This window comes from Tachysurus fulvidraco, chromosome 16 (assembly GCF_022655615.1).
Source record: "Tachysurus fulvidraco isolate hzauxx_2018 chromosome 16, HZAU_PFXX_2.0, whole genome shotgun sequence".
NCBI classification, from domain to species: Eukaryota; Metazoa; Chordata; class Actinopteri; order Siluriformes; family Bagridae; genus Tachysurus; species Tachysurus fulvidraco.
In genome coordinates, this window is record NC_062533.1 from 19,327,915 (window position 1) to 19,350,480 (window position 22,566).

General features: G+C 38.0%; 1 protein-coding gene and 1 long non-coding RNA gene across 3 annotated transcripts; one reads left to right on the plus strand and one right to left on the minus strand.

The window, feature by feature from the left end:
- Positions 1 to 1,679: 1,679 nt before the first annotated feature.
- Positions 1,680 to 18,349, minus strand: LOC113643326. Of its 2 annotated transcripts, XM_027147515.2 has the most exons (7): positions 11,180 to 11,950; positions 10,404 to 10,500; positions 10,005 to 10,309; positions 5,556 to 5,816; positions 5,388 to 5,414; positions 4,296 to 4,355; positions 1,680 to 4,039 (listed from the first exon to the last, which is right to left on the minus strand). In XM_027147515.2, exons 4-7 carry the CDS (start codon positions 5,809 to 5,811, stop codon positions 2,100 to 2,102), a joined length of 2,283 nt encoding a protein of 760 aa, XP_027003316.2. In that variant the 5' UTR covers positions 5,812 to 5,816; positions 10,005 to 10,309; positions 10,404 to 10,500; positions 11,180 to 11,950; the 3' UTR covers positions 1,680 to 2,099. The 2 variants fall into 2 exon arrangements, with proteins under 2 accessions (XP_027003316.2, XP_027003317.2); XM_027147516.2 differs by lacking the exons at positions 10,005 to 10,309; positions 10,404 to 10,500; positions 11,180 to 11,950 and adding an exon at positions 18,294 to 18,349.
- Positions 18,350 to 19,924: 1,575 nt separating this feature from the next.
- Positions 19,925 to 20,725, plus strand: LOC125139095. The gene is made up of 2 exons (XR_007138220.1): positions 19,925 to 20,104; positions 20,609 to 20,725. It is a non-coding gene; the product is annotated as an uncharacterized LOC125139095 (long non-coding RNA).
- Positions 20,726 to 22,566: the final 1,841 nt, after the last annotated feature.

The following is a 22,566-nucleotide window of genomic DNA, read 5'->3' on the forward strand; positions in this document are numbered from 1 at the left end:
AATAGTAAAAGCAGTAGAAGAAATAAAACAACTGTTGAATAAAATAAAGAATATGAAGCTTGAGGAATTAAGAAATCAATGGATGATAAAGAATCAGACTCTGGACCAAGACAGAAATGAAGAATGGATCAAGATCAAGAATATTAAAGTGATTAAGTTTTCTTTATTTCTTTATATATTTTCTTTTTTTTTTTGCTTTCAAAATATGTATGCAATAATATTGCTTATGTGTTAAAAGATGTGCTGAGTATGTTATATGAAGGATCTCTTGGAAAGAAAAAAAAAGTCAAGCCTCAATGCTCAGAAGGACACCGTCAACAGTAATCCGTAAAGGGAAACCCCAACACTCGTGGGGGAGGGACTTAGTAAATTATATTGCAAGTTTGTGCTGTTTGAAAGGAATGTACTGTATACCTTAAAGAATACAACCGGTCGCTGACCACTGGGTCACCGGTTTGGGGAAAGAGGAATGGAATAGAATGTTGTTTTTAAAGTCAATAAGAATACCATATTGGTGAAAGGCTTGGAAATGAATAAAAGTGTGTGTATTCTAGTGGTGACAAGCTCAGTGCATGTTATACTCTGTGTGCATCAGAGAACAAACGCAAGCTTACACTTGGAGAGAGTTTGTTGGTTTGTTACAATATTTGCATTTTAATTACTTTTACTTATTCTAATACTGTTTGATTATTTGAAGGAGATTTTATTTGTAATTTTATTTTATTTTATTTTATTTTACATATCTTACACACATTTATCTGTATTAAACTTTTAATAAAAGCAATGCCTCCCATTGTGAGGACCCTGGAAAGACAAGAAGGTCTAAGTCTGACACCTTCATTTAAAGATTCAAACAATATATTAGGTGAAAGAACTTGAAAAGGATCCTTTGTTAAAGGACCGAGGGACTTTGAAGGACACCCGCATTCAAGGTAAGACCATCTCTGATAGTTGATCTAGTGTTTTCAAAACTAACCTGTGCAAACTAGGTCACATTCCTTAGTGGGATTGTGGAAGGGTTTCCTACGCAATCCGAAAACGCGTCACTAAGGGTACTTCAGTATAAATACGTCAGTATAAATTACCTCAATGTGCAGATTAAAACTCTAATTATTGTGATCATTAAAACTCAGATCATATTCTAAGACTGATTGCATTATGATGGTGGACTAGATATTAATAAAAAATCCCATCTTGGATATTTTAACTACAGAAAAATCAGGTACCCTCTGTAAGAATATTTTGAATGAAGAGTTAAAAAATTTAATTTAATCAGATTCATTATCCGACTCTGAATATGAGGAACTTTTCCTGATTAAATATTGGCATAAATATTTTGGACTTTAAATATTGATTCTGAATATAACTCTTTAATAGAAATATTTCAAGAACTTACTCTGTGGCCTCTTGGGGTCCCTGTTTTCTGTGGGATGTACATAGAAAACTCTCACACACACTTTCAAACTGAGTGGAATTTATTCATTAGCAAGCAGTTTATAAATGCTTTATTCTTGATCAAAAAGCATAAAATCAGTGCTTAATATTTACATTTGCGTACTTTATTAATGATCAATTTATATTTTAAAATAAGACATCCCATAAATAACTGGTTTATGAGTAATTTATCACTGGGAAAATGGGATGTCGTTACACATAAAATCCAGACCCAACTGCAGAGATAAAGTAAAAGGGGATTTATTAAGAAAACAAAACACATGGAAAACAAATGATCTAAAACAAAAACCAGTTAACAATACACAAAAACACAGGTATATGTAGGGAGGGCAGTTACTGAGACACAAGGAACAGTTTTGCAGAGGCGGGAACAGATAAAGGATAGGGTGGGGAAAACAAGTGTGATACACAAAACAAAAACAAAAGCACATGGCACAAGACAAACAAAGCCTGCTAGAATGTCTCCCTAGTGTTCAGACAGGGAATAGACCAAGCTGTCCATAACATGTACCTGCTATGCCCAATGCTTGTGTAATGCCTTTGATAGACTTCTCTCTTTTTACACCTTCAGAATGGCTTTGCATCCTTAGGCATTCATTATATTTACAGTGTTCATTTACAAGTTTTTAGATTTTTTACTGTACTCAGAATAGAGAGTACAAATTCTCTTTCTGAATCATTTTGAACATTGCAAGAATGGGAGCAAACGCTTCGAAAACAAATCTTGTACACTTATCTACAGGCACTTTGGTCTCATCATATTCAATCTGATGTTCAGTAGGTTTTTTAGGACCTAAGATTGTTGCTTTCTTAATGTTACACACAAACATTTGATAATGGACCAGGGTCTTAGTGCTGATGGAAGTATTATCATTGGCAATAAAGATAATTTGGCTCTCAGGAGTTGAGTCCTTATACACCACGACATTTTCAGCAATAAAACATGGTTTATCACTGTGTTCCACCATGTTTTTGATTGAAATCTGCTCCAATATTTTCCTTACGTCTTGTTTAGGGCCATCACATTGTCTCAAAGCCCAGTCATGAAGCAGTTTATCCTTCTCTTCTTTCTTATTTTTCCTCATGGATTCTGACTTTTCCCTCCTTTGTGTAGCTTTAAATTTAACATTTCTTTTTGTAGTTAATGTGGCTGTGTCTGTATATTTTGCTAAGATCTCTGTTCTACCCATTTGTGTATACTCCTGCAGCTGCTTTGAAGAAAAAGGCTCAGGGTCAACCTCCATATTTCCTTGCACATTTTGATGAATGTTCATGTTTCTACATCTGTCTGACTCATTTTGCCTCACATATGTATCTTCATGCTTTGTATAATTTGGTCCACATGATCTTTGAGGCTCCTCATCTGTTTCTCTAATGTTTATATCCTGCATGTCTGTTCCTCCAAGTTCATCTTCCAATGGGGACTCTTTTTTAGTGAATCGTTCATTTTGGTGCAGAGATACATCTTCATACCTGGAGTCATTTCTTCCACATGATCTTTGAGGTTCCTCATCTGTCTCTCTAATCTTTATATCCTGCATGTCTGTTCCTCCAAGTCCATCTTCTAATGGAGTCTCTTTTTTAGAGAATCGTTCATTTTCTTGCAGAGATACATCTTCATACCTTGAGTCATTTGGTCCACCTGATCTTTGAGGTTCCTCATCTGGCTCCCTAATGTGTGTATCCTGCATGTCTGCTGCTCCAAGTCCATTTTCTAATAGACTCTCTTTTTTGGTGAATCGTTCATTTTCTTGCAGAGATACATCTTCATACCTGGAGTCACTTGAACCAAATGATCTTTGAGGTTCCTCATCCGTCTCTCTGTTTATATCCTGCATGTCTGTTCCTCCAATTCCATCTACTAATTGAGTTTCTTTTTTTCTGAATTGTGCATTTTCTTGCAGAGATACATCTTTATGCTTTGACACATCTGATCTTCGAGACTGCTGATCCATCTTATCAATATGAATATCCTGACTGGCCATAGGCTCCTGTGATGTTGCATCAGCTTTAACCTCATGGTGCATTTGGATGACTGATCCCCCATGTTGCTGTTCAGTGGTTTTGGATTCCAACTCATTGTCTTTATTGTCATGAATCTTCATATCCATGTCCCCGTTGGGACTGCACTCAGTACACACATCTTCACCTGGTAATGCTTTATTGTTTTGTCCCAAACAGTCGAAATTGAGTGGACAATTGTTGTCATTTAAATTTGACCTTAATAAAGATCCATATCCACTGCTTCCTAATGATTCACTTGTGTCCATGATCTCTTCATGATCAGTGGAGCTTTGAGCTTTTCCACATTTCTTAAAAAACATTTTAAGTGGAATTTTAGGAAATTTTGCATCCTTTGTTGTATTGAGAAATGTGTCAAGTTCCTTATTTTTTCTGATTTCATCAATATCATCAGCATTAAAGCATAAAGAATTTTTGGGTTCTTTGTCCTTTAATTCTTTTTTCAAATCTTCCATGCTCTTATCAGTAAGCTTTCTCTCTAAATCACACAGCAGATTTTGGCTGATGTTGGGGACAGAGACCCAGTCTTCCAGTTTGGGGAAGGTGTATATCATCGTGAGATCTGTTTCAGTTTCAGGAACAAATTGTTGTAATGTAAGAATGAGAACAGCTTAGAAAATTCAATTCATAATTATTTTAAACTAAATAAGACAAATAATTTAGATAAATAAAGAATATTTTTCTGCTTTCACTGAAAACATGAACAATTTACAATTTGCCATGAAAACAAAAAAAAAAAACAACAACGTAGAAATTTAAATTTAACAATATTAAATAACGGTTTAATGTCATTGCTTAGCATAAACTTCTAAACGTACCAGGAGGTTTTGCAATATTATTATCTGTTTCATCCATATTCTTGAGTCTTGCACGTTTTCCTGTACAAGAAAATAAATAAAATTATGAGACAATTAAAAGACAGAAGTACATACCATCTAAAACAACAAGCACTAAAGTTTTTTTGTTATTGAAAAAAAATTTTTTGTTATTGAACAAAAAAGATTTTTTGTTATTGAACATACTTCTAGAATATATTTATACAGATGTAGAATCACTGACAGTGAAATGCTGCACTTTCTACCTATTGTGGGAATTCAATGTTATTGTTATCACCTCTGTTTACAAGTGGACATGCAATTGGACATACGTGATATACATACACAATACCACATTACATACAAGACCACGGGTTCAAGTGCCATTTTTATTATTGCTGGGGGTTTTAATGACTGTAAACTATTTTCAGTTCTTCTGGAACTCGTTGGATGATTTTTTATACTAAAATAAGGGAAGTTTACGAAACAAAAGTCAACCTCATTTTGCTGTTATTGTCTCTAGTGTGTAACTTTCTCATTGTGGTTTTATATTGTTTACTATGCCAACTCCCTCATTATACCTGAGAAAACTGAACTAAAGAAGAAATTCATTGCACTCAAGTACAAATGACAATAAAGAAATAATACAGAAATAAAGATCCTCTTGACCACTATGGAATGTGGAATAATAGGATGTGCTGGATCAAGTGCTATTCTGTACACTGCTGAAGAATGTGTAGATTAAAACTAATTATTGTGATCATTATAAAACTCGGATTATAAATGCAACAACATTTATTTTTATTTATTTTATTTTTGGGCTTTAAGACTGAATGCATCATGATAGTGGACTAGATGCTAATAAAAAATCCAATCTTGGATATTTTAACTACAGAAAAATCTGGTATCCTTGGTTAAATATTTTAAATGAAGAGTTCAAAATTAAATTTAATCAATTCAATCCATATAATCCAACTAGGAGGACCTATGAGGTATATGAGGAACTTTTCTTGATTAAACATTGACATAAATATTTTGGACTTTAAATGTTGATTCTGAATATAACCCTTTAATAGAAATATTTCAAGAACTTACTCTGTGGTCCCTCGGGGTCCCTGTTCTCTGTGGGATATAAATAGAAAACTCTCACACACTTTCATACTCAGTGAAATTTATGTTACTCATATTATTAAAATGCATGTTACTAAAACTTTATTTCCAGATATTTATGAGCATTTATGAGGTACAGTGAAGAGGCTTTACCCAGTTCTTCAAACATGTCTGATTCCTTCTCCTTCAGCCAATCATAGAAGCAGACAAAGTGAACTGTGCTATTGGTACAGCCAAAAATTTCACGGGTTTTATCTTGCTTGGTTTCACTGCTTTTGATAGTACTAAACAGTTCATTGTCAATAAGTCCCTTCGCTTGCAGAACATCGGCCAGTTGAATGGGATTTCTTATCTTTTGTATAATTTCATCTCTGTGGTCCATCAGAAACTTCTTTTTTTCTTCTGCCATGTTGACTGTTAAAGAAGAAAAAGAATAAAAATGTTATACTGTAATTATATCACTGCACATTAATGAACAAAACCAAACGAAACATTATCACATGGCATTCAATTCAATCTGCCTAAAGCCACATATACACTTCATTTACTTACTTTATTTAATTACTTCATTATTTATCTGATTCATTATTTTAAAATATTATTATACCTTATAAACTACTATAGGTTACGTTTGTAACCCGAATCCCTGAGAAGGAAATGAGACGCATCATCATGGGTTGGCACTATGGGAACTGTTCATGGAAGCTCATCACCCACAACGAGGATCATCATGTCAAGACCACTTCCCACATACTGTACCAATAAAGAATTGAGTGGCTCAGTCATCTATTTGCTTTAAATGTATGATTAAATTCATGGTGTCCTTTGTTGCTTTTCTATACTGATGGCCTGCACTCCAGCAGAACTGGAGGGGAACTCCTCTTGGACTAGAAGTTAGAGTAACTTATAACTCATGTCACAATTACGATAGCAAAGGGTCATCTTTTCTAACTGATACACATAGAGCCTGTTCTATAGAAACCATGTCTGTTCCCTGAACAGTGAAATCATAAAATAAACTCACTACAAGATCTACAAATAATCTTTATCACAGTTAAATTAGAAGAAAGTCAAATAGGCAAACAAAAACAGTTTCTTAAAGCTTGGGCTTCTAAACATTAGATTGCTTGTGTCCAGAGCAATGATTGTAAATGAAATAATCTCAGATAACAGACTTACTGCACTGCCTTACTGAAACCTGGTTAAACCAAATGACTACATCAGTCTAAATGAGTCTACCCTGTCAGGATTTGTCTATAAGGCCATGGAGGATTCAGGGTTAAATCATTTGAAGTGCTTGTTCTTAATGTTGTACTCTCACATATCTCTGCTACTATATATTATTATTATTATTATTATTATTATTATTATTATTATTATTATTATTATTATTATTATTATTATTATTATTTAATAGTGTTATACTAATAATAACTATTAATTATTAACTGTTATACTAATTATTAATTATTAACAATATATATATAAAAGTGTTTGCTCAGTTTCTTTCACGCCAATTGGTCAATTTAGACAAAAGTGTTGATTTATGTTTGTGGTGTTTAATATTGTTGTACGTACGGGGCTGGAAGAGGTAAGAAGGAGCACGCTCATACATTGTTCACCACGTAGTATACTTTCATGTCTATAGACCTCAGGTAAGGGGCGGTGCCTCCCCCTGTATTCTAGTTAGTGAGGGAAGTATAACGTAGTTAGGATTTTGGTTTCACTTTTGTTTCTAGATGAGCATGACTAATATAAAGCAGTGTTAGGTAAGCGGGTTTTGAATTTCTGTTGGTTTCTTTCCTTTGGTGCCACCAAATTTCTAGACCCGCCTTTTGTAGAAGCAAAAACCATTTGTATATATGTGTATATATTATTTTAAATACAATTGCCACTTTGTACAGTAAAGAAAAACCTCAGCATAAGCATTGTTTCCGCCCACATCATTACTGTTGTCAGCAATTTAAAGTAATTATCACACTGAACCAGTTAGTCTGTTCCATCCATTCACACCCACATTGGTCATCACTAGTTGCTGACTCCGAGAACTCCCTAGACGTAACTCGGGGTCGTAACAGGTGCGGGGTCATCCGGGATATTTAAAAGGTTCCTGAATAGTGGTGATTATTGTGTGTAGTGAGTGGAAGGGCTCATTGTATGTTCTTCTTCTTATAGACACTATGGTTGTGTTTGAGCTACAAGCCTTCTTAAGTGCTCCCTCTCTAGAGAGGTTGGATGAGTGTAGAAAGGATGATTTGTTGGAGATTGCTGCCCACTTTGAAATTTCACTGTCCAGACAATTATTAAAAAGGGAAATTAAAAAGCTTCTGTTGGAAAAACTTGTGGAGTTACGTGTTTTAAGTCTGCCAGTTGACCCTGGAGCTGTTGTTAGCGTAAGTACTCCTGTTGACACCGATAAAGGGGAGGCTGAATTGCCCCTTCCTAAAATTAAGGTGACTCTACCTAGGTTTGAGGCATTCTCTCCACAGATCTCTGGGTCTCTAGAGAATGCTCGTATGAAAGTTCGTATACGCTGTTTGGAACTGGACAAGGAGGAGCGAGTGGAGCAGACAGGCTGAGCATGATTTAAAAATCACGATCCGACGGATGGAGCTAGAACTGGAGAGGGACCTTCGGTTACGGGAGTTAGATATGAGGGTGAAGGAATTCACTCTTCAGTCTACTACCCAGCCGAGTCAGCTTCCACTCCCTGTTCCTAAACCTGAGTCTCCGGCTCCGACTCCAGTTATGCCCAGTCCAGGAGATGCGGCGGTATCAAGCACTTCTTTTGAAATTACAAAACATATTGCGCTAGTCCTGCCTTTTAGGGAAACGGAAATTGACACGTACTTCGGTGTGTTTGAGAGAATTGCTAATTCTCTAAAGTGGCCAAAGGAGTTGTGGACATTATTACTACAATGTAAGCTGGTAGGAAAAGCCCAGGAGGTTTGTTCATCATTGTCTGTACCTGATAGCATGGATTATGACTCCGTGAAAACTGCAATCCTTCATGCTTATGAGCTTGTCCCTGAAGCTTATCTTCAGAAGTTTCGTACTTTTCGAAAGGGACAGAGACAAACATATGTGGAATTTGCAAGGGAGAAGTCTTTCCTTTTTGATAAGTGGACTGAAGCCAGTAAAGTTACTAATCAGGAGTCATTAGGGAATTAATGCTGTTGGAGGACTTTAAAAATTGTCTACCAGAACGAGTTTCTGTTTATTTAAATGAGTGTAAGGTTACCACCCTTTCTCAAGCTGCTGTGTTAGCTGATGAGTTTGTTCTGACACATAAGACGTTGTTCTTATCTAGGCCTAAACAACAAATTCCAGTGGAACAGAACTCCAAAGCGGAGCAACAGAGACGAGTAAGTCCACCTCGTCATAGCAGAACAAGATCAATCGCTGGTGAGTGTTTTTATTGTCACAAACTAGGCCATGTGGCTGCTAATTGTTTTGCCTTAAAGCGAAAGCAGGAAAGACCGGATAAAAGTACTGGTCGTGAGGACCGACAACCAAAAAGTGTTTTGTAAAAACAATTTCACAGAAGTCCATATTGAATGCTGATGAGTGTTACAAACCTTTTCTTTCGAAAGGTAATGTTGGTGTTTCAGAAGGTGAAGAAAAGGAAATTGTCATTTTACGTGACACAGGAGCTGCTCAGTTGTTTATACGTGAAGGAGTACTTCCGTTGACCAAACAAACGTTTACTGGATCCCATGCTCTTTGTCAAGGTTTGGAGATGGGGTATGTTCGTGTTCCCATACATTACACAACTTTGAAGTCTCATGTGGTGACTGGGGTAGTTAAGGTGGGAGTTCGGCCAGTCTTACCAGTTGCAGGAGTAGATTTTATTTTAGGTAATGACTTAGCGGGAGGAAAAGTGGTTCAAGTAATAGAAGTAACAGAGGTGTGCACGGACTGCCAATCTGATGAATTTGCAGAGAAGCTGTCTGAGGTTTTTTTCCTCATGTGTCATCACGTGTTCACAAGCAAAGTATTCTGGTGATGTGTTGGATCTTTCTGACTCTTTCTTAGTACAGGAAGTGTCTGAGGAATTGATTAAACCAGAGGTTAAAACCCAGCTGCTCACAAGCCCGTTATATAGTAAAAATGTTACTAGAAATGAATTCATTTCTGCTCAACATTGTGATGAAAATTTATGCTCTTTCTTTAACTCTGTACTTGACTCGAATGAGCTGAGCCAAAACAAGTAGCTTTCTTTCTTGATGATGGTTTGTTAATGCGCAAGTGGACATCTAGCGTAAATGAGGTGAAAGATGCTGTTTTTCAAATTGTAGTCCCAGTAAAGTATCGACACATGGTTCTGAGTGTAGCTCATGATAACCCTTGGGCTGGACACTTGGGGATCACAAAAACTTACAGGCGAGTGCTACAACATCTTTTTTGGCCACGACTACGTCAAGAAATTGTTGACTACTATTTGTCATGTGAGACCTGTCAGAAGGAAGGAAAGCCAAATCAGATAATCCCTCCTGCCCCCCTGCAGCCTATTCTAGTGATGGGGGAACCTTTTGAAAAAGTGATGGTTGATTGTGTAGGGCCGTTGCCCAAAACAAAGGCAGGAAATCAGTTTTTACTTACTGTTATGTGCACTGCTACGCGGTTTCCAGAAGCTATCCCTTTGTGCCGTATTACTGCACAGATAGTAATGAGGGCCCTTCCAAGATTTTTTAATAAACTTAGATTTAGTCCATATATTAGTCCCATTATCATGGCTGCTGCATATGGGACACTGCAAAGGTTTTGAAGAACCTTATGCCCCTCCAACACCACTACAACATCTCCTAGGCTATCTTCCATTTCTGCACCTTCAAGCTGTGTGACATACTGTAAATCCCCATCACAGTCTTCTGGATCGCCTCCTGTGCAGTGGCATTGTCTGTATCCTAGAGTGGACATATTTAAAAAACACATTTCTCTTAAATTCCTGTTTATCAGCTTAAAAAAAAGCATTTAGAATCCATTTTAAAAAGCATATACTTGCAAAAAACTCCTGAAACTGTCTGGTAGGTTCTTCATTTAGGTAGGCACAAAGAGCTTTGATTATACACTCTCTCTTCACTTCGATGTCATCAGTCTAAGGATTTTCAAGTAAGAACAAAGTGTTAAAATTCCAGGCTGTTGTGCTGGGGTAAGTTTGAGCTAAACTATGCAGAACATTGTCCATATACAGTAGTGTTATACATGAAACATCTGTCTGACTAGGACTCTTTTGGGACTTGTGGACTTGCAAAATGGGTGCAATTTCAACGTCTGACTAGGACACGGTATGTACTGCTTTGTTTACGTCTAAAGGCCAACTCAGTATTGGCAGAAGCCGAACACATGAGCAGAACAAGGCATACATGTGATGCTGACACAGGAGTTGGCCAATAATGAGCCAGCATTCGGATAAAAACAAGTCACTCTGCACTTGGTCAAGTGCAATGGTCAAAGTTTTTGAATAAAGTCGTTATTTTTCTTTTGGGGCATAAGTAGTATTCCTGTTGCTTCATAACTTTAAGGTTGAACCACTGCAGTAACATTGATTATTTTAACTATGTTTTTCACAACATTTATGAATGTCAAAAGGTGCAATGATGTTGCTGCCTACCAGACACCCTCAGATTTAATTAAAAAATATCTTAATTTGTGTTCTGAAGATGAACAAAGGTCGGGTTTGGAACGACAGGGTGACTACTTAATGACAGTAATTTCACTGTTTGGGTGAACTAACCCTTTAATACTACGGTTTTGTTGAGCGTAGTTTTTCATACCTGTGTAGTGGGCACCAAGAGGTGTTTGATTTTTGTCCAATTACTCCTCCTCTGTTGGCAAAGATCTTCATCAGCTTTCCAGAGTATCCATCCAGCTTGGAAAAGAACGTTGATGCCAATGGAATTGTTGTAATTCTTTCAAATTCTGCACAAATCTACAAACACATGAAAAGTAATTTGTTACCAAAACACCCATATAGTCTAACAACAAACAAATTTCACTTAGAAAATTTCACTTACCTCTTCTGTTTTGAAAAGAGCAGGCCACCTGATTTTGAAGTCTGAAATAAGTGGTTCCTTGATCACCTCATGCCTCCTAATTGAAAAAGTCTTGTCCATGAGCATTCTTACAGTGTTCTCATTGTTCTTCTTTTTTACTTCAATCAGAAGTGTTTTTATGACTTCCTTGAGAGTTTTTTCAGTTTCACCTTGTGGACACCATCTTAATATAGTGACTAAGTTTATGCAACTGGCCCACTCCAGGTCTTAATGGACCAAAAAGGACCAAACTCAAACACGACACCAATAAAAGCAGCTGAGCCCAGAATATGAACGCAATGCGTTTAGTTACAGGTTAAGCGATTTCCTCCCAGGTTTTAAATGCTTAACATGGCTATTAATACTGTGACAGTAATATAAATTCCAAATTCTGTACACACCTCCTTAATAGCCAAAACCATTAATTAATTAACCCAGAACATGAACACAATGTGTAACTAAATGCGTGGCATTCATATGCTGGATTCATTTGCACGAGTTGTGCAACGTTACTGAGTTTTGTCTTTTAATATCTGTCTTAGTGCATTAGGCCACGCAAAATGATTTTCATGTAAGTGTTTCGGAATGTCCCTTGCTTAAAGGCTCATTTCACTACTTCGACTGAAAACAATTTTTCATGTTAATATATTGCAAAACGAGGTTACAGGAAGACACATAATAGGGTTATAACAATCAAGCACTTTCCACAAGTAACAAATAAACACAAGTAACAAATAAATGCGCATCTTTCAATCACATGAAATCATCCATTAATGATGCAAATTTCATCATTAATGTGTTGAAAATAAAATTGCAGATGCTCTTTCTAGAGTTTAAAAAGAAAAAAAATCTACTACTGTGTTATGAGGAATTTTCTTTTTTTTTTGTAGGGGCGTGTTACATGCCAAGGCATTACGTATTTTGCCGCTGTGTTTTAATTGTGTGTGTTACAGCGGATTTGCTGCATGAGCGCGATGCGGTGTACCCAATACCGGTCGGTGCAGGGCGGAGACGCAGCGTACGGACACTGCCCCGAAATAAGTCGGCAACCATTAAAGCGTTGTATCAACTCGTTGTTGGGTTGTTGGTTGGCGAGTTGTTGGAGAGTTATTGGAGAATTGTTAGAAAGTGATCTGCTGTGTATTTTGCCGGTGCGATTTATGTTCGTGGTTTTTAATATTGTTCTACGTACGGGGCTGGAAGAGGGAAGAAGGAGCGCGCTCATACATTGTTCACCACGTAGTATACTTCCATGTCTAGAGACCTCAGGTAAGGGGTGGTGACTCCCCCTGTATTCTAGTTAGTGAGGGAAGTATAGCGTAGTTAGGATTTTGGTTTCACTTTTGTTTGTAGATGAGCGTGACTAATATAAAGCAGTGTTAGGTAAGCAGGTTTTGAATTTCTGTTGGTTTCTTTCCTTTGGTGCCACCGAGTTTCCAGCCCCGCCTTTTGTAGAAGCACAAACCATTTGTATATATGTGTATATATTATTGTAAATACAATTGCCACTTTGTACAGTAAAGAAAAACCTCAGCACAAGCATTGTGTCCGCCTGTAATGTGTCTGTCTGTGTTTTCCCCTTGTTTCTGTCTGCCGTCTCTCCCTGATGTTAATTGTTTTGCTCCGCCCACTCATTGCTCACCATGGACACTAATCACATTCCATCTCTTCCCCAGGTGTCTTGTCTTTGTCTCTAATCGTCTCTGCTTTGTTATTGGCTCCTGTCCACTATATCTACTCTGTCTGTTCACTTCCCTGGTGTTGGTCGTTGTAGGTGTTTGGTTCATGTTGTTCTCTGTTCCTGTTCCGTGTCCTGATCTGTTTTGCTTGCCTGTATGTTTGTTTCTTGTTTTTGTCCAGTAAAGTCCTATCTGCATTTGGATCCTCTCTTGCCTTTTGTTTCACCGTGTCACATCGTGACACCGCCCACGTCATTACTGTTGTCAGCAATTTAAAGTAATTATCACACTGAACCAGTTAGTCTGTTCCACATTGGTCATCACTCCGCTGACTCCGAGGACTCCCTAGACGTAACTCGGGGTCGTAACAAACAATGAATATTGTAAAGGATTCGTCTCAAATCATTGGGTGAAATAAAATATATTACAGTGGGATTAATGAAAAACAAATGCAGTGTCAAATTAATCATTTACATATAAATTTACCTTGTCCCATGAGGAAATGTGCTTGATTAAATAGAACAGGTTTTAAATTCAGAACATAATATGGTATGTTTATTGGTGGGCATCAGGGCACAACCTAACGTGGGAAAGTTGTAAGACCAAATGTTTAGACAGATTGTTAAATGTTAGACAGATTATTTTAAAGAAGAGAAAGGCTTCGAACACTTGTGACCCACGTTTAGGGCCTCGTCCACACCCAGGTGATTTACAGTATGAGCCGAGTGAATGGCATTAATGAAAAACAGAAATATCCCAGTACACAAGGTGGCGCTGCGCACCTTTATGCTTCTGACACTCGCTTGTAAAAAATTATCTAATTAATCTGCAATTCCTCTCCATAACAACTCCCTCTTATAGAGATTTTTGTTTGCAGTCACCACTGAGACCAAAAAAAAAAAACTAAACCGAGCCCAAGGCGTTTTTTTAAAATGGTGCTTTTACACGTCAGTGTCACGCGCACATTGTCAAGCTGTTTCAGTACACAGCTGTGTCGAGACTTTTTTGTTTCAGTGAAATAAGACAACGTTTCTCCTGGATCGTGGTGCTACATAAAACAAAGTCAGAGCTATAAGGACTTATTAAGCTAGTCTTAGATAAATAAAGTGTATCTGTGTAACCTGGTATACACACTCAAAAAATGGTTTTGTAGCACTGTTGGCTTTACCCCAATATGTTTTGTTAAAATAACACCCATACATTTCTTTCCCCACCAAAACAATATTGTATTGCATTTAATTGACTTAAAATGTGTCATGTTCCATTATGCTTAATAATCACAAGTACCATTGAGGTAAGAAAATATAAAGTTAATATAAAGCTAAAGTCTTTAATTTCTGTTAGTGTTTTGGAAAGTATGCTGTGGGATGCTTTTAATATATTAACTATCAAATATTGTGTGAAATTTGCATCATTAATGGATGATTTCATGTGATTGAAAGATGCGCATTTATTTGTTACTTGTGTTTATTTGTTACTTGTGGAAAGTGCTTGATTGTTATAACCCTATTATGTGTCTTCCTGTAACCTCGTTTTGCAATATATTAACATTAAAAATTGTTTTCAGTCGAAGTAGTGAAATGAGCCTTTAAGCAAGGGACATTCCGAAACACTTACATGAAAATCATTTTGCGTGGCCTAATGCACTAAGACAGATATTAAAAGACAAAACTCAGTAACGTTGCACAACTCGTGCAAATGAATCCAGCATATGAATGCCACGCATTTAGTTACACATTGTGTTCATGTTCTGGGTTAATTAATTAATGGTTTTGGCTATTAAGGAGGTGTGTACAGAATTTGGAATTTATATTACTGTCACAGTATTAATAGCCATGTTAAGCATTTAAAACCTGGGAGGAAATCGCTTAACCTGTAACTAAACGCATTGCGTTCATATTCTGGGCTCAGCTGCTTTTATTGGTGTCGTGTTTGAGTTTGGTCCTTTTTGGTCCATTAAGACCTGGAGTGGGCCAGTTGCATAAACTTAGTCACTATATTAAGATGGTGTCCACAAGGTGAAACTGAAAAAACTCTCAAGGAAGTCATAAAAACACTTCTGATTGAAGTAAAAAAGAAGAACAATGAGAACACTGTAAGAATGCTCATGGACAAGACTTTTTCAATTAGGAGGCATGAGGTGATCAAGGAACCACTTATTTCAGACTTCAAAATCAGGTGGCCTGCTCTTTTCAAAACAGAAGTTTGAAATTTGTTTGTTGTTAGACTATATGGGTGTTTTGGTAACAAATTACTTTTCATGTGTTTGTAGATTTGTGCAGAATTTGAGAGAATTACAACAATTCCATTGGCATCAACGTTCTTTTCCAAGCTGGATGGATACTCTGGAAAGCTGATGAAGATCTTTGCCAACAGAGGAGGAGTAATTGGACAAAAATCAAACAGCTCTTGGTGCCCACTACACAGGTATGAAAAACTACGCTCAACAAAACCGTAGTATTAAAGGGTTAGTTCACCCAAACAGTGAAATTACTGTCATTAAGTAGTCACCCTGTCGTTCCAAACCCGACCTTTGTTCATCTTCAGAACACAAATTAAGATATTTTTTAATTAAATCTGAGGGTGTCTGGTAGGCAGCAACATCATTGCACCTTTTGACATTCATAAATGTTGTGAAAAACATAGTTAAAATAATCAATGTTACTGCAGTGGTTCAACCTTAAAGTTATGAAGCAACAGGAATACTACTTATGCCCCAAAAGAAAAATAACGACTTTATTCAAAAACTTTGACCATTGCACTTGACCAAGTGCAGAGTGACTTGTTTTTATCCGAATGCTGGCTCATTATTGGCCAACTCCTGTGTCAGCATCACATGTATGCCTTGTTCTGCTCATGTGTTCGGCTTCTGCCAATACTGAGTTGGCCTTTAGACGTAAACAAAGCAGTACATACCGTGTCCTAGTCAGACGTTGAAATTGCACCCATTTTGCAAGTCCACAAGTCCCAAAAGAGTCCTAGTCAGACAGATGTTTCAAGTATAACACTACTGTATATGGACAATGTTCTGCATAGTTTATCTCAAACTTACCCCAGCACAACAGCCTGGAATTTTAACACTTTGTTTTTACTTGAAAATCCTTAGACTGATGACATCGAAGTGAAGAGAGAGTGTATAATCAAAGCTCTTTGTGCCTACCTAAATGAAGAACCTACCAGACAGTTTCAGGAGTTTTTTGCAAGTATATGTTTTTTAAAATGGATTCTAAATGCTTTTTTTTTTTTAAGCTGATAAACAGGAATTTAAGAGAAATGTGTTTTTTAAATATATCCACTCTAGGATACAGTCAATGCCACTGCACAGGAGGCGATCCAGAAGACTGTGATGGGGATTTACAGTATGTCACACGGCTTGAAGGTGCAGAAATGGAAGATAGCCTAGGAGATGTTGTAGTGGTGTTGGAGGGGCATAAGGTTCTTCAAAACCTTTGCAGTGTCCCATATGCAGCAGCCATGATAATGGGACTAATATATGGACTAAATCTAAGCTACCCTCCTGAATTGAGGTACACTTTCGAAGCACTTCAAAAGTTGATCATGGAGCTTGATGGCAATAAGTTGTCAAATAAAGTGCAAACACTAAAGAGTGCAGGTCACTTATGTACATGTTCAAAATTTATATACTTTCAAGCTGCCTATTTGGTGCTTAGTTCATCTGTTAATTGCCATAAAAGATGTCTAGTTCATTTTAGCAGTGATATGGCATTTGATCATTGTTAGACATCGTTACACACACTACCATCTGGACATTTTGCTCACATGTTGGATTTATTTTTTTTATTTCTTGTAAATGTATTTTATTTAATTGTAGTTATCTTGTTAACCGAGTTTTTTGATAATTTTGCACATGCTTAAATATATTGACTGAGCATGCTGTTTTAAACACTGTTTACTGCAAGTTTGGCAAATACAGTTTCATAAATTGTTACATATCTTTGTGGGTTGTTTTTTTTTACTCTACAAGCCAATCACACACAAACAAATGCTGTTTTGAAGGGAGTAACTTTAAATAGAAATCATTGAGTAAAAGTAACAAAAAACAATTGGATAGAACCACTGTCCATAATTTAATTGAGTTATTTGAAACTAATCTTTTTGTGTTGGTTGAATGAAACTGTTTGACCAATTTTAAATAAACACAATTATGTCCAGTTAACTTACCCAATTTAAGTTACAAGGAAGCAATTCCATTGATTTGGTTGGACATTACTATTTTACATAGATTCATCCCCATTCTGTTGTGTTGTCACAACACATGAAGTTTACATAGATTCAAAACATTCCATTAATGTTAATGAAACACAAGTTGCTTGTGTGGAACCACTGTCCATAATTGAATTAAGTAAGATGAAAGAATCATTTTTTTGAGTGCACAGTGCAGGACAAGACAAACAAGACAGACAGACAAGACAGAGATAAGGACTTAGTAAGAATAAACACATTAGTATTATAGCAGCAGTTACATGATGTACTGTAATGAGTGCAAAACAGCAATCAACTGAAATGTGGGACAGAAACTGTGTGTAAAAACATCATGTAAACAGTTTGATATGGTGGTGCTGTAGACATGGTGTATATTGGAAGGGTGTGTGTTTGGTGCAGGTCTATGCAGTCCATACAGTTGTGTTTGTGTGTGTGTGAGTGTTTGTGTGAGTGCGTGTGTGTGTGTGTGTGTGTGTGTGTGTGTGGGTGTGTGTGTGTGTGTGTTCGGTAGAGTTCAGTTCAGTTATTGAGGATTCTGATGGCTTGTGGAAAGAAACTGAGGCCCTTTGTTTGGTCTTGAGGTTTTAAATGTACGCATCCTGTTGTGAACAAGCCTTTAGGCATCAAAGTGTTGTTTCATTATTAGTTGCATTAGAAGAAGTTTTAGGACCAAAACCAATTAAATCTACATCATCTTTAGCACGTTTTCAGAATATCGATGCCACAAAAGTGATTATGATTCAGAAAAAGCTCATTATTATTATTCGTGCTTGCATATAATGTGAGCGTTTCCAAATAGGGAAAACATGTGGAAAGCAAATCAGAAAACCTGCTTTTGTTCATTAATGCTAACTGCATAAAAACTATATGTGTAAAAGACTTAATCAAATAAAAATAAAATAAGCTGCTTTATCCTGACTAGTCAAATAAGTCTTATAGGTGTAAATTCTTACCTGCTCCAGACAACTGTGTATCAGATTGTTTGCTCTATACGGACTTAATAAAGGACTTCAAGAGTCAAGTCAAGAAGCTTTTTATTGTCATTTCAACCATATATAGCTGTTGCAGTACACAGTGAAATGAGACAACGTTTCTCCAGGATCAAGGTGCTACATAAAACAAAGACAGGGCTGAGGACATGTAAGTAGTCTTAGCCACATAAAGTGCAACTGTGCAACCTGGTGCAAACAGTGCAGGACAAGACAAGCAAGACAGTGCAGGACAAAAGACAGTGCAGGACAAAAAACATTATGTTTCACATTTATGTTTCATTATGTTTCCTGGAACAATGAGGCAAAGAAACGGCCTTAACATCCCGAGAACCAATCAGCATCCACTGAAGTGGTGCGAAGACGACAAACACTTTCAGGTTTGTGGTTTTGTCAGCAACAGGAAACTACAGATAAGAAAAGAGAAGAAAAGCTTCATTTATTTACATATAAGTTCTAATTCAAATTCTATTAGTCCATACACAATCATACACAGTACCACACACAGTAAAATACTCTTTTTGACTTTGTTATGAAAAATAGAATTTTAATTATAATATAGAATTACAATTAAAACACAAATAAATATTTAGAAATATATTTATATACAAAAAATCTATGAAGACAGATCTCAAGACAGGAGAAGACAGGTAGAACAGTAATGAGGAATCGCTTAACAATGGATTAATAATTTAATTGCTATTACAGTTCAGCTCTTTTTCCAACATGCCTTGATAGCAGAAACAGCATTGCTTTTAGTTTTATAATAGTCAGCATTTCTGCTGTGAAACATACATCCTCAACAAGAATTTAATCCGTTGTGAGATCTGGGTGAGAAAGTAAACGCTCGAAGGATGTGGTGAGGAAAGCCACAACTTAGGTTCAACATAAACCGTTTTTATCTCATGTCCTGATACAGATTAATTACACTGTAAGAAATGATTCTGTGGTCATGTAGGTTTGAATTAATGTTTTTGGTTAAAATGTATTCAATATAATTGTGTTTTTGATTTTGAGGCAAATATTTAATTACATTTCAAATAAAAATGTTTGGAATAAAATCTACCCATTGCAGCATTATATTTATCTAATCCCAAATGGATAGAATTTTGAGTGAATTCAAATTAATGTAATCAGGCAAATTTTAATTGAAAAGCACTTCCTGTCAAAATGCGCCTTTTTTTAAAAAAAAAAAAAAAAAAAAAGAAAAGAAATGCAGCAGGCCTATAAGACATTTGAAGAGAGTAGGCTACAGACAGTGAATATTCATTTTCTTGTACATTGCTCATCTTGCAAAATTTAACTGGTTGACTTAGGTAAGAAAACTTCTTTTGTTATCACTGGACTAGTAAGAAGAACGCATGTAGTGGTATATTACAATATAAAATGAGTTATCACAGAAAAAGAGACTCAGCAGCAACACAAAGTTAGCTTGTGTTGGAAGGCTATAGTGTGATGTTGTTACGCTATAATATGAACACAGCATCATACATTTTGGAAGAATTCTTACTATATGTATCGAAGTCAAACTTTTATTTTGAAGGATGTGGGTTAGCATTTTCACTATCATGGTTCCTAGGTTTTTTGCGTTAATATCATATCCTCAGTATGTTTTTATGAAATTGCGTAAATGAGTACATTGGGTTTTATTTTAAGGTCCCATAAAGAGCAATATTTGGGGTTATCGCTGGAAAAGCAACTTATATTTCAGACGGCACTTGGCGCACTTCCGTTGGCTTTACTTCTCGTGTGTGGAGATCGTCTTCCCGAGACAGGTAACATAACTTCTCTCTGTTGTTTCACTGTTTTATTGCAACTTGCAAATGTGAAGTTAACTTAGCTAAATCCACATGAAGTCTGTCTATTAGCAGCTAGCACTCAAGTTAGTTAGCTAACGTAGCAGGAGGGGAGGAATTCAAATTCAAATGGCAAAAACACTCTCATTTTACAGCTAAACCATACACTAAAAGTATCTGAAAACATTTTAGTAACAGAATACTGTTTCATATCTGATTAGCGGTGTTTAGTTTGATATTCGGAGTTTCGCGAGCTGGTGTTGTGTCAAAGTCTGTTCCCCTATGTTTCCATTCTAATGGAAATACACTTAAAAAGGCATTACAGCACAAATTATAGTTGTGTTTACTGTAAGTACATTTTGTGCATACACTAAAAGTATACTTTTATAAAGTACATATTAAATGTATTTTCTAGTAATGTGATATGCTTGCAATATATTTCTGACAGTTTTATACTCAGACAATAACAATTTAATGTTGCAGGACACTGGGAACTTGGAGGAACTTGAACAAGTCATAATGGCCATTACTGTGACCCCAAAGCCTGGAGCTTCTACAAGCAACAGCCCAAAGAACATTGGGATCGTCATAGAGGGCATGGAAGTCATCACAGGACTTGGAGATATTGCAAGGGCTTGCTCTGTCCTCCTTGGCTTGACCTACGCGCTGAATCTCGATTATCCCAGACAGCTGAAGTACACCTTTTGAGGTGTTCCAAAAACTTTTCTTGGAACTGGATGATTCAAAGCTTTCAAACAAAGTCCAGTCCCTCAAGAGCAAACTTCAGGCTTGAAATTAGACTGTATTGCAGTATAGACTTTTGTGCTACACAATGTTAATGCTACAAAACATCTTATCTCCTATGGGCCCACCACCTGCAGGAGAAACCGTAAGGGGCTGGTGCAATGTGGATTGGGTGGCAGTCGAAGGCAGGAGCCCCTTCGACCCAATCTCCGGACACGGAATCTGACTCTAGGGACATGGAATGTCACCTCACTGGAGGGGAAGGAGCCTGAGCTGGTGCGGGAGGTTGAGAGATACCAACTAGAGATAGTTGGGCTCGTCTCCACGCACAGCTTGGGCTCTGGAACCCAACTCCTTGAGAGAGGCTGGATTCTCTACTATTCTGGAGTTGCCCGTGGCGAGAGGCGGCGGGCTGGTGTGGGCTTGCTCATAGCCCCCCAGCTCAGCAGCCATGTGTTGGAGTTCACCCCGGTGAACGAGAGGGTCGTTTCCCTGCGCCTTTGGGTCGGGGAGAGGTCTCTCACTGTTATTTGTGCTTATGGGCCAAATGGCAGTGTAGAGTACCCGACCTTCTTGGCATCTCTGGGAGGGGTGCTAGAAAGAGCCCCGACCGGGGACTCCGTCGTTCTACTGGGGGACTTCAATGCCCACGTGGGCAGCGACAGTGACACCTGGAGGGGCGTGATTGGGAGGAACGGCTCCCCCGAACTGAACCCGAGAGGTGTTCTCTTATTGGACTTCTGTGCTAGTCACAGTTTGTCCATAACGAACACCATGTTCAAGCATAAGGGTGTCCATCAGTACACATGGCACCAGGACACCCTAGGTTGGAAGTCAATGATCGACTTTGTGGTTGTTTCATCTGACCTCCGGCCGTATGTCTTGGAGTGGGGTGGAGCTGTCAACTGATCACCACCTGGTGGTGAGTTGGGTCCGATGGCAGGGGAGGAAGTTGGACAGACTTGGCAGACCCAAACGTACTGTGAGGGTCCACTGGGAACGTTTGGCAGAGTCTCCTGTCAGAGAGATCTTCAACTCTCACCTCCGGCAGAGCTTCAACTAGATCCCGAGGGAGGTTGGAGACATTGAGTCCGAGTGGGCCATGTTCTCCACCTCCATTGTCAATGCAGCCACACGGAACTGTGGCCGTAAGGTCTCCGGTGCCTGTTGTGGCGGCAATCCAGAACCCGGTGGTGGATCCCGGAAGTAAGGGATGCCGTCAAGCTGAAGAAGGAGTCCTATCGAGCCTGGTTGGCTCGGGGGACTCCGGAGGCAGCTGATAGTTACCGGAGGGCCAAGTGAGCTTGAGCCCGGGTGGTTGCAGAGGCAAAAACTCGGGTCTGGGAGGAGTTCGGTGAGGCCATGGAGAAGGACTATCGGTTGGGCTCGAATAAATTCTGGCAAACCGTCCGTCGTCTCAGGAGGGGGAAGCAGTGCCCTGCTCACACTGTTTACAGTGGGAGTGGGAATCTGCTGACTTCGACTGGTGACATCCTCGGACGGTGGAAGGAGTACTTCGAGGATCTCCTCAACCCCACCAACATGTCTTCCATTGAGGAAGCAGAGGGCGGAGGGCTTGGTTGTGGACTCGTCGATCCCCCAAGCTGAGGTCACTGAGGTAGTTGAGAAGCTCCTCGGTGGCAAGGCACCGGGGGTGGATGAGATCCGCCCTGAGTACCTTAAGTCTCTGGATGTTG

Bases quoted from the DNA above. Each gene is read 5' to 3' on its own strand.
- LOC113643326 (XM_027147516.2), bottom strand. From the start codon at position 5,811: ATGGCAGAAGAAAAAAAGAAGTTTCTGATGGACCACAGAGATGAAATT. The intron at 4,356-5,387 runs GTAAGTTCTTGA...TTTCTTGTACAG, and splicing joins GGACCCCGAGGGACCACAGA to GAAAACGTGCAAGACTCAAG. The intron at 4,040-4,295 runs GTACGTTTAGAA...AAACTGAAACAG, and splicing joins TAATATTGCAAAACCTCCTG to ATCTCACGATGATATACACC.